Source organism: Protopterus annectens, chromosome 2.part0, assembly GCF_019279795.1.
Source record: "Protopterus annectens isolate FY-2018-M chromosome 2.part0, PAN1.0, whole genome shotgun sequence".
Lineage (NCBI taxonomy): Eukaryota > Metazoa > Chordata > Ceratodontiformes > Protopteridae > Protopterus > Protopterus annectens.
Genome location: NC_056728.1, coordinates 121,480,118 through 121,494,663, shown reverse-complemented (window position 1 = coordinate 121,494,663; position 14,546 = coordinate 121,480,118). Strand labels below are relative to the sequence as shown.

General features: G+C 39.2%; 1 protein-coding gene across 1 annotated transcript in view; it reads right to left on the bottom strand.

Moving 5' to 3' along the window:
- LOC122792709 (cubilin-like) overlaps positions 1-14,546 on the bottom strand; it is a 3,134,001-nt gene that overhangs the window by 3,058,991 nt on the left and 60,464 nt on the right. The window contains exon 4 of the mRNA XM_044060295.1: positions 4,666-4,704. Coding sequence (XP_043916230.1) covers positions 4,666-4,704 — 39 coding nt within the window. The remainder of the gene's footprint in view (positions 1-4,665; positions 4,705-14,546) is intronic.

Here is a 14,546-nt window from a genome sequence, read left to right as displayed (position 1 = left end):
ATGCTTGAGTTGTATATAAAACTAAAGGGACTAAAACATTTTCACTGCTTTTATCTTGCTATCCATATCCATATACAAGAGCTTCCAGTTTCTAAGTTTCTATATTATCTTTTGTTTAGTCTTTTCCCACATATCCTTAACATAACAGAATCCTTTTTAATTCATACTCCTAAATACTTCATTGCATTGCTGAACCAATTCATGTGTGGGTACATAGTTTACAGCTATATTTTTTGTTTTATCTTCATTAATTTTATATCCTGAAAAGACTTGAAACTGTTTCAAGATGTTCCACACCACTAAGATGTCCTTTTCTGGTTTTATCTGGTACAAAATAATATTGTCTACAAATAAAGCAAACTTTTCTTGATTACCATACCAATTTTATAATTGAATTTCTGAGTCCCTTATTTTCTTTGCCAATGGCTCTAAGTATAAAGCAAATAACAAAAGGGGAGGATGACATCCCTACCTAGTTCCTCTATTCTGACACAACATATCAGAAAAGAACCCCCCACACTTTAATTATTGCCCCAATCCTTCATATAGCCACCTAATTAACCATACCATTATATCAGGGAATGGAAATGCTTCCATTGTCCTAGTCATAAAATCCCAGTTTACTCTTTTGAATGCTTTATTTGCATCAAGATCTAACAACAACAAAGGTATCTTCTTATATTCTGCTTCCCTCTGTGGCATCATTGTTCTATTAATGATGACAAATGTTTTCCTTCTCTCCAAAAAAACCACTCTGATCCAGATCTATAACGTTTGGCAACTTCTTTGCCATTCTTTTAGCTAGTATAGACATAAAAAAACTTGATAATCATGGTTTAAAATTGAAATGGGTCTATATGAAACTGGGTCTGATGGGTCTTTACCCCTTTGGTTAATACAATCACCATAGCTTTCATTCAAGATGATGGCGTTTTCTCTACTTTAAAAGACTATTAAACAAAATCTTCCAAATCTTTATCAATTTCTTCCCTCCTAATTTCCACAGGAGTACAATCTGTTCCTGGAGACTGCCCTGCTTATTGATTTTACATTTCTGTTTTTATTTCATCTCCTCGTATCTTAACTATTAGTTGCTGAGCCTCATCTTCCTCTAACCTTGGCTTAATATAGTCTTTCTTTAATATTTCCATTTGTCCTCTTTCTTGGTTCAACATTCCCCTCTAATACCGCTACAGGATCCTTAGTTGTTTTTCTTGTCATATGCTCCCTAAGTTTGCTAACAACTCTTTCTACTTTCTATTGCTAAAAGTTTTTGTGCTCTAAAGTTGTTAACAAAAATAGCTGATTAACAGCAATCCTTCTAATCTCATGCATATGATCTAAATACTCAGGTCAAGGGCATTTGTGTTAATAAAAACAAACAAGCCCCTGCACGAACGGCATGTGCACAACCGAACACCAAAGTCAAATACAAAAGAAGAGGCCGGCACCCGACTCCTGTAACATAGGCATTACTTATTTATTTCAAAATAAAACAGCAAAAAGTGTAGCCGTACACCAACATGGTTGTACCGGTTTCGACAAAGCCTTCCTCAGCAACCAAACATGATGCAACAAATGAAAAAAACTAACGTGCTGTCATCTTACTTATAAAAAAGTTTGTACTGAATGCAAGGAGCGCCCTCTAGTGCATATACTGATAATGCACAATTTACTATCCACATAAGATAAGTATACAATGCTATATATTAGCAAAAATAATAATATGTAAAAAAATATATAATACAATATGAATCTGGATGCTTCAAAAATGATCATTCAAACCCAGAGGAAAAAGAGCCCCAATTTTATAATCCACATTTTTTCTTTGTCAGTAAGCATTTCATGTAGAACATGAGATTGTTTATGCCTAACCTTAATGTGGTCAATAACCATGAAACAAAAAATGCTCGTAGGGTGTATAGAAATGTGTTTATACAAAGAACTGGACCCCCTTTTTATTCTTAATATCACTAAGATGTTCCCCTATCCTAACCTTAAAAGGACGAGAAGTTTGTCCAACATAAAATGCTCGACAATTGCACTGGGCCAAATAAATCACCCAAGAAGTACTACAATTAGCAAAGCAGAAAACATTGTAAACTTGTGGACAATTGTGTGAAGAGAAGGTCTGACATTTTAACACCCTAGGGCAATAGGTACAATGACCACATGGGTAACAACCCAATATTGAACCACCAAATAAATTGGTTTGAGTAGTCGAGCCTACATCCTTATTATAGACCCTCTTGTAGTGACTAAAAAAAAGATCCCAAAGACCACCCTTTACGAAATGAGTAATGACACTGATCCCTTATATAATTCTTTAGGACTTCATCCGATTTTAACAAGTGCCAATGATTACGAATGATATTCATAAAACCAACAGTATTTCTCCCATAAGTTGTTACCAGTCTGAGCAAATCTGAGTTAACAGAATAGCTCAGTTCTATCTTGCTGGTTCGCAAAGCGATTAGCCCTTGTGATGTCACCCCCTTGGTAGGCTCTACTCTTAAACCTGGATATAAAATCCCTTCTGTGTTGGTCATATGTGGAAGTACTGGAACAAATCCTTTTAACGCGAAGGAATTGAGACTTGGAGATATTCTTGATGACATGCTGGGGGTGGAAACTGGTGGCATGTAATTGGGTATTGAATTGAGGAAATTTTCTAAATATCTCACTCTCCAGAGTGTTGGTATCTGTACTTTTTACCAAAACATCCAAAAATGTTATTTCCGATCTAGAATAAGTCAACTTAAATTCAATACCCCATATATTGCCATTCAGATATTCTAAAAATTCCATAAGGAATTCCACATCAGCTCTCCACACCATCCAGCAGTCATCAAGATATCTCCTCCATATGTCCATTTCATTGATGTAAATATTGTGACCAATATCATAAATCACCTGATCTTCCACATGCGCCATAAATAAATCCGCATAAATGGGGGCAAAAGATGCCCCCATAGTGGTGCCCTGAACCTGCCAAAAGCATCTGTCCTTAAAATAGAACACATTATGAATCAGGACCTGTTCTGTCATGCAAACCAGAAGGGTATTAAAACCAGGCTTATAAATGTTGGCCTTATCCAACCAATATTGCAGGGCCAAAAGTCCTGCCCAATGGGGAATACTGGTATACAAGGAGGTGACATCCAGGGTGCACAGAAACCAACTGGATTCTAGTTGTGTCTCAGAAATAATGGAAATGAACTGAGTAGTATCCTGAATTCTTGAACGTATGTAAACCAAAAGTGGTTTTAAGTACAGAGTAAGGAATTCAGACAGAGGTTCTGTCAAGGAACCTCTGCCTGATACTGTTGGTCTACCGGGCGGTCTTATGGGATCTTTGTGAATTTTCAGCAGAAAATAAATGTACTGCCTGCTGGGACAATCAACCTTCAAATGATAGCATACTTCATCAGTAATGATCTGGTCAAGGCATTTGTGTTAATAAAGCCAAGGAATCGTTGGGCCTGTGAATATGAGGCAGTGTATGTTTCTCAGTCTACACAGGGGTAGTTAAAGTCTCCCATGACTAGGGAATTTTGTTTAATGGTGAGTGTCTCCAGTAGATCTAGGTATGAGCTATGGGATTCTAGGGACACGCGGGGTGAGCTATAGTTTGCTAGAAAATGGTATGGCACTTTTGTCTGTTGTGGTTTGCACATGGATAAATTCCAGGGCGTTTTCCTGTTTAACTATGCTTGTTGCAAATATAGACTGAGACTCTTCCACTTTTTGTCCCTGTCAATGCAGCTGATGAACTAAATGTGTGGAAGGCACTGAAGCCTTGCATTGCTGGAGAATCTTCTGCAGATTTAAACCATTTCTTGGTAACTGCACAGATGTCTATATTCTCCAGAATGAGGAGAGCTTGTAGGGTGTAGAGTTTCTTGTTTAGGCTCCTATCTTGGCCAGTAACACATTTAGGTTCCTTTGAAATGTATTTGCTATGTCGGTAGATTTGTCAATTTGGCATTGCCTAAAAAGGCTCTAAGCGGTGTAGATACAGTTTTAGCCTCTGTTTAGAAGCCTAGGGGAGATAGATACAGACCATCCTTAGCAAAGCAATGTTATTTTGAATCATGTCCTCTCATGTTAACAAATATTGAATCTCCCTGGAAAGATTCCAGAAACTAATCCAATTATTGAAGTCAATCATCTTTTGTTCGTACTGTGGCATCATGTTTTATGAAGGTAGAATATTGCTCAATGAAAGGCACATACCTGCCTGAAACACATATTCAAAGAGAACGTTTCTCTTCATATATTCCAGGAAAGTACATCTGAGGTTACTAACCCCCATGAACTATGAAAGAATCACACTTGTACCTGTCGTGTAGTGACTTCAGTGTGTAGTTAACTTGGTGGAGCCTGGCTCTAGAAAAACAACTGGCCATTATCTTCTCCTTGTTCAGTCTGGTGAGTGCGGCATTTGTACAATGCAGTCTTGTAGTGTTGGTTATTTCATTCTTTTTTTTTTGGGGGGGGTGGGGGTATATTCCAGTCCTCATTATACTCATATTTCACATCAAGCCACAAAGCACTTCATCCTTCTCAGCAACAACAAAAAGTATTTTTTAAATAAATACAAGCCCAAATATAATGTAGATAATACTTCTTCTCAGGTAACACCTGATCTTCATAATGTCTTACCTGTTCAACATCATGGACTTTTCCTTCCAGGCTTGTTAGCTGAAATATAATAGTGATTTGTTAGTTTCAGATTATCTTTCACTCACTCACACCAACACACAAATGATTAAAATCAAACTTCTAAATATATAAGCCATGTGTATAGGATGAGAACAAGTATTTTAACATATTTAAAAAAAGGTCTGACGCATACTCAAACTATAAATTCATTATAAAATGCTGTCAGCATACACACAGTCAGAATCTAAAGCAATTTGGATATATTCTTCTATCAGACTGCAGTCTAATGTTACAATCTCCAAAAGGCAAAAGTAAAGAAAGACTGAAGCATTTTCAATACTTTACTTGAACAATACAGTATGTTGGCAAGGAGTGTAACCCAGTATGAAAATCTGCATCATTCAAATGTTCCCAGTATTTTTTCTGTGAAATACAGTTTAACAAACACTTCTTTGTAGTCCCCCTGAAAATAAAATTACAAGGTCATATGCTTCAGTAATGAGGTTCCTTCTGGTAGTCTAGCAACATGGCACACTGGTTTAACATACTGAGCTGCTAAAGAACCGTTTCTTCTGTGTTTCAGATTGAGTCTTTCATTTTGTCATTAGTCAGATCAGAGTCCCAATTTCAACAATAAAAGCAGGGTCTATATTAGAAGATCGACATTTGAAAATGTCAAGTCACCTTTACTCAAAACGAAAATGTCAAACTCTAAGTTTGTCGAATGGCCAAATCACTGATTTCTTTACAAAGGAAAGAAATTGGTTGGTCGGTCTGTCACACCTGCCCTTTCCCCGACTGTAGTGTGGTCTCAGAGTTAGAATATTTAGTTGGGGGGCACAGCTCTCCACAGTGTGGGGTGTGGGGGGGTGAAGCCCCCCACTTAAATACATTTGTTTTTATGTGGTGTTGTTTGTTGGCCTTCCGATTTCTTTCCCTTGGAAAGAAAGTGGTGATTTGGCTGTTCGACAAACTCAGAGTTCGACATTTTCATGTCGAGTAAAGGTGACTCAACATTTTTGAATGTCAATTATATGATATAGACCCTAAAAGCAGACTTTATCCCTTGTGGGTTTTACCCAGATCAAAGTATAAATATTGAAGAACTAACCATTTATGAAACAGACTATCTATCATCCCTGTGCTAAGATGTAAATAACCAATTTTGCAGCGAAGGAGTACGTTTTATTGTGAAGTGGATAACCCAATATTCAGACTACCCAGTATTATGGAAATAACAGCTTTGTTGATAGTTACAGCCTCTTTACTGTGTGAACAGAGGGACAGTATGTTGTAAACTTTCAATCATACACTGTTTAAGAGATACAGACACTGTTTCATGATAAATATTTTATTTTCATAAAATAATGTTTTCCCGACAGTCTCTTAGCGACATTTCCTAGACGCTAGTAATTTCTAACTACTTCTGACACAGAGAAACAGAGAAGGTATAAGTTGTGTCTGAAGGGTCCATTTTGGATGAGTTTGCTTACCTGGTAAACAACTAACTAAATAAAGTTGCATTATTCATTAATAAGAATCAATTTTAGTAATGCTAAGACAAGAACAGTATTACCAATATAGTAATATGATGGGTAAATATATGAACCAAGTGAAATTAAACAGAATGGGAGAACACATTCTACAGAGTTTCACAGAGTTCGACAGATAATTTAGATGAATATTGTAATAATGCTTGGAGACTCTAATGTGTACTTATCTTTTAATACAGTAATGACTTTATGTGCCCTTTAAAAGGCACGTAACTTTAGATAAATACTGTAATAATGCTTGGAAACTCTAATGTGTACTGTATCTTTTAATACAGGCACTTAACTATTCTTCCAGTTTAATTTCATTAACCCATTCACTCATTTTGCAAACCCCGATTTGCAATATTCAAAGTCACAGATAAGATTCTATACTGATTAGTAAATGGTATAAAGTGTGGAACCAGTCCTGGATGGGACAGCAGCCCATCTTCAGATGCATGCATGTGCAATCTCACACATACACACATATATATTATGCGTAGCTTGGAGTATTTACAAGTCAGCATATTTTTGGAATGTTAGAGGAGACAGAAGACCCTAATGTAGTCAAAGGAATGACATATGATCCTATGCTGAAAACATCCCTAGCCAGGAGGAGAGTTATATGTATCGGTCTCCACTAAGGCTAAGTTTCATCAAAATAAACCCATTAAGAAAGAGTTCCTAGGAAGAGGCAGGATGCATCCAGTTTGTGTAAAGTCCTTTACCTCTATATCTTCTATGCTTTAAGCATTGATTTTTTAACCCTTCCCTTAACACTGGAGTATTCCCTGGCCTACAGAATAATGTTCCACTTACTGGCACATCTAAGCCATAAGACCTACATAACTGCAAATATAGATCGATTTCAGTAATTCAAAATCTTCATCTTGAATCAATTTAAAAATCACTCAAACAAAAATGACCTACTCATTTTAGACTAACGTTACCTAAGAGAATGTTTCAATACTTCTACTGTCTTTCTTACATCACTAGTATAATTAAAAGGCACCAAGACTTTGATGAGTTCACTAGTACTTCGCTTATTAAACTCATCAAAGCTACTGACAGGGCCTTCTACTCTACTCTTATAAACCAGCAGCCACCCTTTCAAGTTCTGGAATAAAAGACATCCAAAATCAGGGATCTGGGAGGGTGGCCTAATGGTTAAGGTGTTTGCCTTATAAACACAAGGTCCAGGGTTTGAGTCTCACAAGGGATAATTGGCTAGGCTTAAAATGTCTCGCAAGGGCAGTTAGCCTAGTACTAATCTAAGTTGGGAGGGTGGCCTAATGGTTAAGGTGCTTGCCTTACAATTACAAGGTGCAGGGTTTGAGTCTCACAAGGGATAATTGGCTAGGCTTAAAATGGCTTGCAAGGGCAGTTAGCTTAGTACTAATCTATGACCCTATGACCCTATTTAATAAATACCTTGTCGATCACTTTAACAGGGCAAGGATAACTCATCACCACTGGCATTCCCCATGGATTTCCTGCATTACCTACTTTTAACCTTCATTCTAAACTCATTCACATATGACCTAGTCAACTTAGTGGAAAACTGATATAATTACATCATACTACTATGATCCAGTAAAGATTCAATCAGGATTAGGCAGTGACAATGGCACAACAGGTTGCACACTTGCTTTGGTGGAGAAGACTGTGGGGCTCTATTCCCACACCAGGTAGATGGATTGCTGACACTACAGTGCCACATAAGTGGGGTGCTGCACTTTGAAGCATGTCGTCCTTTGAATGAGACATTAAACTGAGGCCCCATCTGCCTGAGCTGGTGGTAGCTCAGGTGGATGTAAATGATCCTATGGTACCTATTAAAAAAAAAAAGTAGGAGAAGTTCCCTATGCCGTGGTCAAATTTCCCCTAAAAGTGTTAATACCATCTTGGGTCATCCTTGAAAAGAGGCTGCTAGCCTAGTGAGACTAACCCATTCAAGAAAGTATAAACTAAAAATAAATAAATTAACAAAGACCTAATCCTTATAGAGGGCTTGCTAAACTTTAACCTATCAAGAAACAAGTTAATTTTATTTAGTACTGGTCCCCACTTAAGTAAAATCTGCTCATGTATCCTTTAAACTGATTTTCTGTTTGTTTTGTTGATCATGTTTGTCCCACTACGATTTAGTCTATTTTTAGCAGAAACCTAAGGTGCTATTCATATTGGAAATTGAGAATTTGACCAGGATACTGGGGAAATTTCTCCCGTTTCTTTCATAATTGTCATATGATCTGTTATATCTGCCTGGGCTCCCACTAACCCAGACAGATAGAACCTCAGTTTAATATCTTATCTGAAGGAATGCACTCAGTGTCAATATTAGAAAACTGATACAAGGACCTGGTGTGAGATAAAGCCCACAGTCTTCTCATTTTCCAGATATCAAAGATGAGCACTTTTTAGGTATCTTTGACCACAATTTAATTTGTATTTGGCCTTCTTCAATCAACCAGTTATCCTAGTAACAAAGCTTAGAATATAGGCGGCCTTGGCATACACTATCAGATTTACATTACCTTGTCATTACCAAGTCTCATATATATACAAACAATTGTTATACCGTGTCTAGGCTCATCTGTTTTCTTGTATATCTTACAGCAAAATACTTGTTAGTCATGTTTACTCATAAACTACTATTTATAACTTTTGACCACTGCAAGCTTATATATATAAATGTATACTGTCAAAAGAGATCTCTCAAGCCACCAGTCCTTTATCAGACTTCCTAAGCAGTTCTTACCAGAAACCACACTCTTTGTCATAAGTTTTCAACATTACAGGCCTCAAGTGCTGGAATGACTTTCCCTTTACTTTAAAAAAAAAAATGTAGGCATCCGATATCTGGGCCTGAAAAGGCCCCTGATGTGTTGGCTTTGAAAGTAAAAGAAATCACATAAAATGATGTAAATTTTAAGCAGCATAAAGAAACACAGAAGGAAGTAGACTGAATTACATAAATTAAAACAAAAAGAAAACAGTAAGGCAATCAGAAAAGCAAAAGTTCTCACAAAGCAAAAGGTAGTTCTATCAAGAAGACAGAAAATCTTTTGCAGATAGTAAATGAGCAAAGACAGGCAAAATGATGTATAATAAAGAAAAAAATTATAAGAGTTAGTCAGTTAAAGATAATAAGTCAGCTGATAAATAATAATCCTACTTAGTATTCACATAAGAAGAGAAGAGATGCTTCCAAAATCAGCCAGTACTACTACTAGTTCCTATAAAAAGGATGACAGTCCTTATCATTTCATAAAGTAAAGGCTGCTCAAAAAAGTGAAGCATGTTAAACTAAAAGATGCAAGAATAGCATCCTAATGTAATTCCTGTTAAATTCAGAAAGGAAAGTAGTTGTGTAAATAAACTTACCATAAAGTAGGTGTTTGAATAATGGATCACCCTTGAAGCAGCCTAAACTATATGGGTTATATCCCGCCACAGATGTGACAACAGGCCAGTTTCATGAATAACAGATCACTGTTGTAGTAGTCTAAGCTATATGGGATATATCCTGCCAAGGATATGGCAATAAGCCAGCTTCAAAAACTTTAGAGCACCTTTCATGTGCCTTAAACACAATACAGCTTGAGGGAGATGGTATAAAGTCAGTGGTTAGGGCATCAAACCTTCAGAACTTTCTTGACCCAGAGAAAGGGAGACTAGAGTCCTGCAAGTTAAGTGTATTGTATGAAAAAGGAAAATAAAAATATCCACATCCTGGCATAAAACACAATAAAAATAAGGGAAGTGGAGGGGGTGTTCCTACTGCAACAGTGATCAATTGAAACATCTACTGCTATTGTTTTATTTTTGAAGATTGCAACATTATTGTTCTTATAGGTTCATAGGTTCATACTAGGCTATCTGCCCTAGGACATTTATAAGCCTAGCCAGAATGTGTTTGGCTTTCGCCACCCATTTTAAATTTATTTTGCTATGCCCTTTTTCGAGGTTAGTATACTGTGCCTCTGTCTAACAGTGACACAGAAGTGATACCCGGGGTAAACCTACGATCTCCCATCCACTCATCAAGATTCCTCTTGAGGAGAGTCAATGAGGGACTCTGCCTAACCTGGACTGGGATTTTATTTCAGAGTGAAGGGAGCCTCTGGGTTATGAATCTGTCCCTCCAGCATGTCCTATTTATTTCAGTGCTGAGGTTCAAGTCTCTCGAGCGCGTAGCTCGATGGGATTTGGATTTTCTGAGGTGCAGCATGTCCATTAATTCCGGGTTGGACATGGCTTCATACGTCAGGCACAGATCGCCTCTGAACAGGCGGTATGCCACTGAGTAGAGCTGGAGTTTCTTAAACGGGCAGCATATGGCATCTGTTTGAGCCCTTTGATCCTCTTGGTGAGGTACTTTTGGGGTCTTTCCAGTTGCTGCAGGTGTCTGGTAAGGTACATCCCAAAAGGGACATTGTACTCAATTATGGGCCTGATGAGGGATGAGTAAAGAGGCACGATGACGTCCCCTGATCTAGATGTGAATCCCTTCATGATTAGGTGGGCTATATAAAATGTTTTTCTAACCACTTTGGCCACGTGGTTGTCAAATGAGAGATTGCTATCAACTTGGGTCCCCAGGTCCCTAATTACTTCTTCTGTACTTAATGGATTACCACCTATGTGGTAATTTGTGGGCACTTTGTTTTTGCCAAAGGGGATGACTATACACTTTTGGCATTTAGCTTGAGGCCATGGCTCTGGCACCAGTTGTCTGTTTCTATGAGGCCCTTTTGGAGGATGCTTGTGTCGGCTGGAGAGTCGATTATGGCCCAGTTTGCAGTCATCTGCGAACTTGGTCAGCCACAGTCCTTCCGTGTTGGCCTGTACCTCCGAGAAATATATACCGAACAAGAGAGGTCCCAGGACTGAGCCTTGTGGGACACCACTTGTAACTGGTTTGGAGTCTGACATGGCTCCAGCAATTCTAACCATGTGGGTTCTGTCCTTGAGCCAATTTGCAATCCATCTAGTGACATAGGGGTTTATATTTAAGCTGGTGAGCTTATCTATAATGCCCGAGTGGGGTATTGTATCAAAGGCTTTTGCGAGGTCCAGGTAGGCTGTGTGGACCACCTTCCCCTCGTCAATGGCCTTGGTGACTGTTTCAAAGAAATCAACCAGGTTTAAGAGGCAGGATCTGCCCTTAACAAAGCCGAACTGGGTAGGATCCTGTGTTTGTAGGTCCCCAATATCTTTATTTATGAGGTCCATGATGATCCTTTCCATAGCTTTGCACACCAAGCTAGTCAGGCTTATGGGGCGATAGTTTCCAGGATCCGTTGAGGCACCACCTTTATGGAGGGACCACCGTTGCTGTCACGCCACTCTTTGGGCACATATCCTGTAGTAAGGCTGAGATTGAACAGTAGTTTTATGTTTGGGTTTAGCTCTTCTTGGAGTTCATGTAGGACGCAGCCCGGGACACCGTCTGGTCCCATTGATGCTGTGTTTTTTGCTTTGGAGAGGGCGGCTCTTACCTGAGCATCTGAGATGTCAGCGCGGCAGCACTCTGCTGGGATAGATATTTGCCCTTTTGGTGGGGGGGGGGTTCTGCTGAACCTGTCAGCTAGGATGTTGGCAATGTCTGTGGGTTCGGTGTACTTTTTGTCATTTTGGACTAATTCTGAGCATATCTGGGAATTACCACCCAGGTTTCTAACATAACTAAAGAAAGCCTTGTGATTATCCTTAGTGTCCTGTGCAATTTTTCTCTCGAAGCTGGCCTTAGACAATTTTATGTGTGCCCGTAGTTTTTTGCTAATACTGATCAGTGATGCCTTCCCTTTTGGGATTTTGCTCTATCATTTAGTAGCTTCCTCCTTCTATTGTATAGTTTGTTTATGGCTGGGGTCCACCAGACAGGACGTCTGCCTTTGGAGGATTGGGTCTTGGTTTTATTTGGGATCGATGATCCATGCATTCCTGAAGGTTTTCATAGAATGCGTTTATAAAGGATTCTGCGGTCTGGGCCGTATTTTCCACAGGCCCAGGGGCTTTGAAGGATTCCACCTCAGTTTTGAGGAGTGTGAAATTTGCTTTAGAGAAGTTTTTCACTGTGGTTTTCTGGGCAGGGGGTGGGATCGGAATGTGAATATCCAGTGAGATTAGTTTATGGTCTGATCTTACCAGTGAGGGATACACTTCTGGTCTGGAGCATAGAGTCCCCATGTTGGTGATGATCAGGTCCAGTATGTTTTCCCCTCTTGTGGGAGTGGTAACAAGTTGTTCCATAGCATTTGAGTTTATAAATTCTAGGAACCTTTGGGCTAGGGTGTTGGAGCTAGAGTAATGCTCCCAGTCTATGTTTGGGTAGTTGAAGTCGCCCAATATAATGGTGTTTGGAGAGACCTTCATATTTTCCAGTGTTCTCAGGAAGGCCGAGTGGGGTTCCTGAGTTTGGGAGGGTGGTCTGTAGCAGGCTATAAACTGGAAGGCAGTTTTACCCACTGTTAGTTGCACATGGATAGTCTCTGATGCTTCGTGCTTTGCCACCAACCTGGAGGTGTGGGTATCTTTGATGAATATCCGTACTCCCCCTACTTTCGTGGTTCGGTCCAAGTTTTGGGGCTGAAAAGCATGGTATGAGGTATAACCTGGTAGTGCTGGGGTGCTCTCGGGAGCCCTGAACCAGGTTTCTGTTACTGCACAGATATCGATGTTCTCCATGCTAAGGAGAGTTTCGAGTGTGTGCATCTTGAGGTTTAGACTTCTGGCGTTGAGTAGCATTACTCTTAGTTTCTTATCCCTTGTGATACCTGTGGAGGTTGGTTTGTCTTTTGAGCCTTGCCTAAAAAAGGCACTATGGGGGTAGCAAGAGCCTTTGCCAATATCCGAAAGCCCAGGGGTTCTTAAAATGTTTTGTAATAATTTGAAGCTTTCCTCCTGCGCCTCCTCTGAAAATGGACTTCAACTTAGTCAGACTTTCCCATTAAGCAAATGTCAATAAATAAATAAATAATATTGTTACTGTAAGCTTACTATATACATCTGTACTATGTTCATCATTAGATCCCTGCTGCATTAGCCTAAGCTACATGGATAGATTACCAGAGATTAGACAGAAAGGGAGGAGGAAGAAGGGTCAGAGTCCAGGAGCCTCTGGAAAAATATTTATTTATTTACCATTCATTTACCAGGAAAGCCTGATTTGGAACGAAACCAATTTTCAGAGGAGGCCCGGGGAGAAACACTCCAGACACGTCTTTGTAATGTGAGAGGAAACTGGAGTACCCAGAAGAAACCCACACGAATGGAGGGAGGACATGCAGACTCCGCACAGAAGGCACCTCAGCCCAGAATTGAACTGGAGAACCTCTTGCTGTGAGGCAACAACCCTACCATTGCACCACTGTGCTGTCCAATAGTCCTAACAAAACCTACTCCGGGCATAGAGAAAGAATCTAACTTGTAGCACTTTGTAAAAGTGTGCACAGATGACCAAGTTGTTGCCTCTAGAATACTTCTTGAGTTCATCCCTGTCACCTGAAACTCTAGAGTGAAATACTTGACAAGTTGAAAGTATCTGCAAAAATAAGGCAGTCATTTAAATGGTGGAATTGGAATGCACTGCAGCCTGCAATGGCCAATAACTGGTGCCAGGCCTTTTGCAAACACCCTTAGAGCTGTTTGCAAACCAAAGGGTAAGGCAGAGAAAATTAAAATTTAACCTACACACACACACACACACACACAATCTTAAAAACATCTGAAATATTTGATAATTGGAATGTGAGGATAAGCACCTTTGAAATCCAGAATTACCAAAACACTGAGAGATGCAATTAGAGGTAACAAAGACTATGGAGAGACCATTTTAAAATTTGTGACTTTTATAATTAGGTTTAGAAAAGACAGGTCCAAGTCAGGCCTCCAGGTTTTTCTTTTTTTGCACCAGAAAGATTTTTGAATAAAATCCTATGCCTGTTTGATCTGGGGAGCAGGTTCTGTTAGCTCGTGAGACAGCATTTGATCCAGTATAAGAGGAAGCAGGGAGGTTTGACTGTATAGATGTGTAGGAATCCCCTATAAAGAAGCAAGGGACTCCCACTGCCAGTTCAATGATTGTCAGAACCCAAGTGTCTGAAGTTATCTGGTGCCACAAGTGGAAGTGAAGAGGTAGACTTTCGAATAGGTTTACTGAAATGTCAGGGTAGGGAGGGGAAAAACATGAAGGAGTTTATAGTCAGTCTATTTTTACACTGTCCTTGGCTTTGGGAGGATCCTCCATTTTTTTGAGCCTCCCTAACACTGCATTCTGAAATTTTGTCTGATTCATGCTGAGACTGTTTATTATGTTTACTATAAAAAGGCCCTGAACTGTAA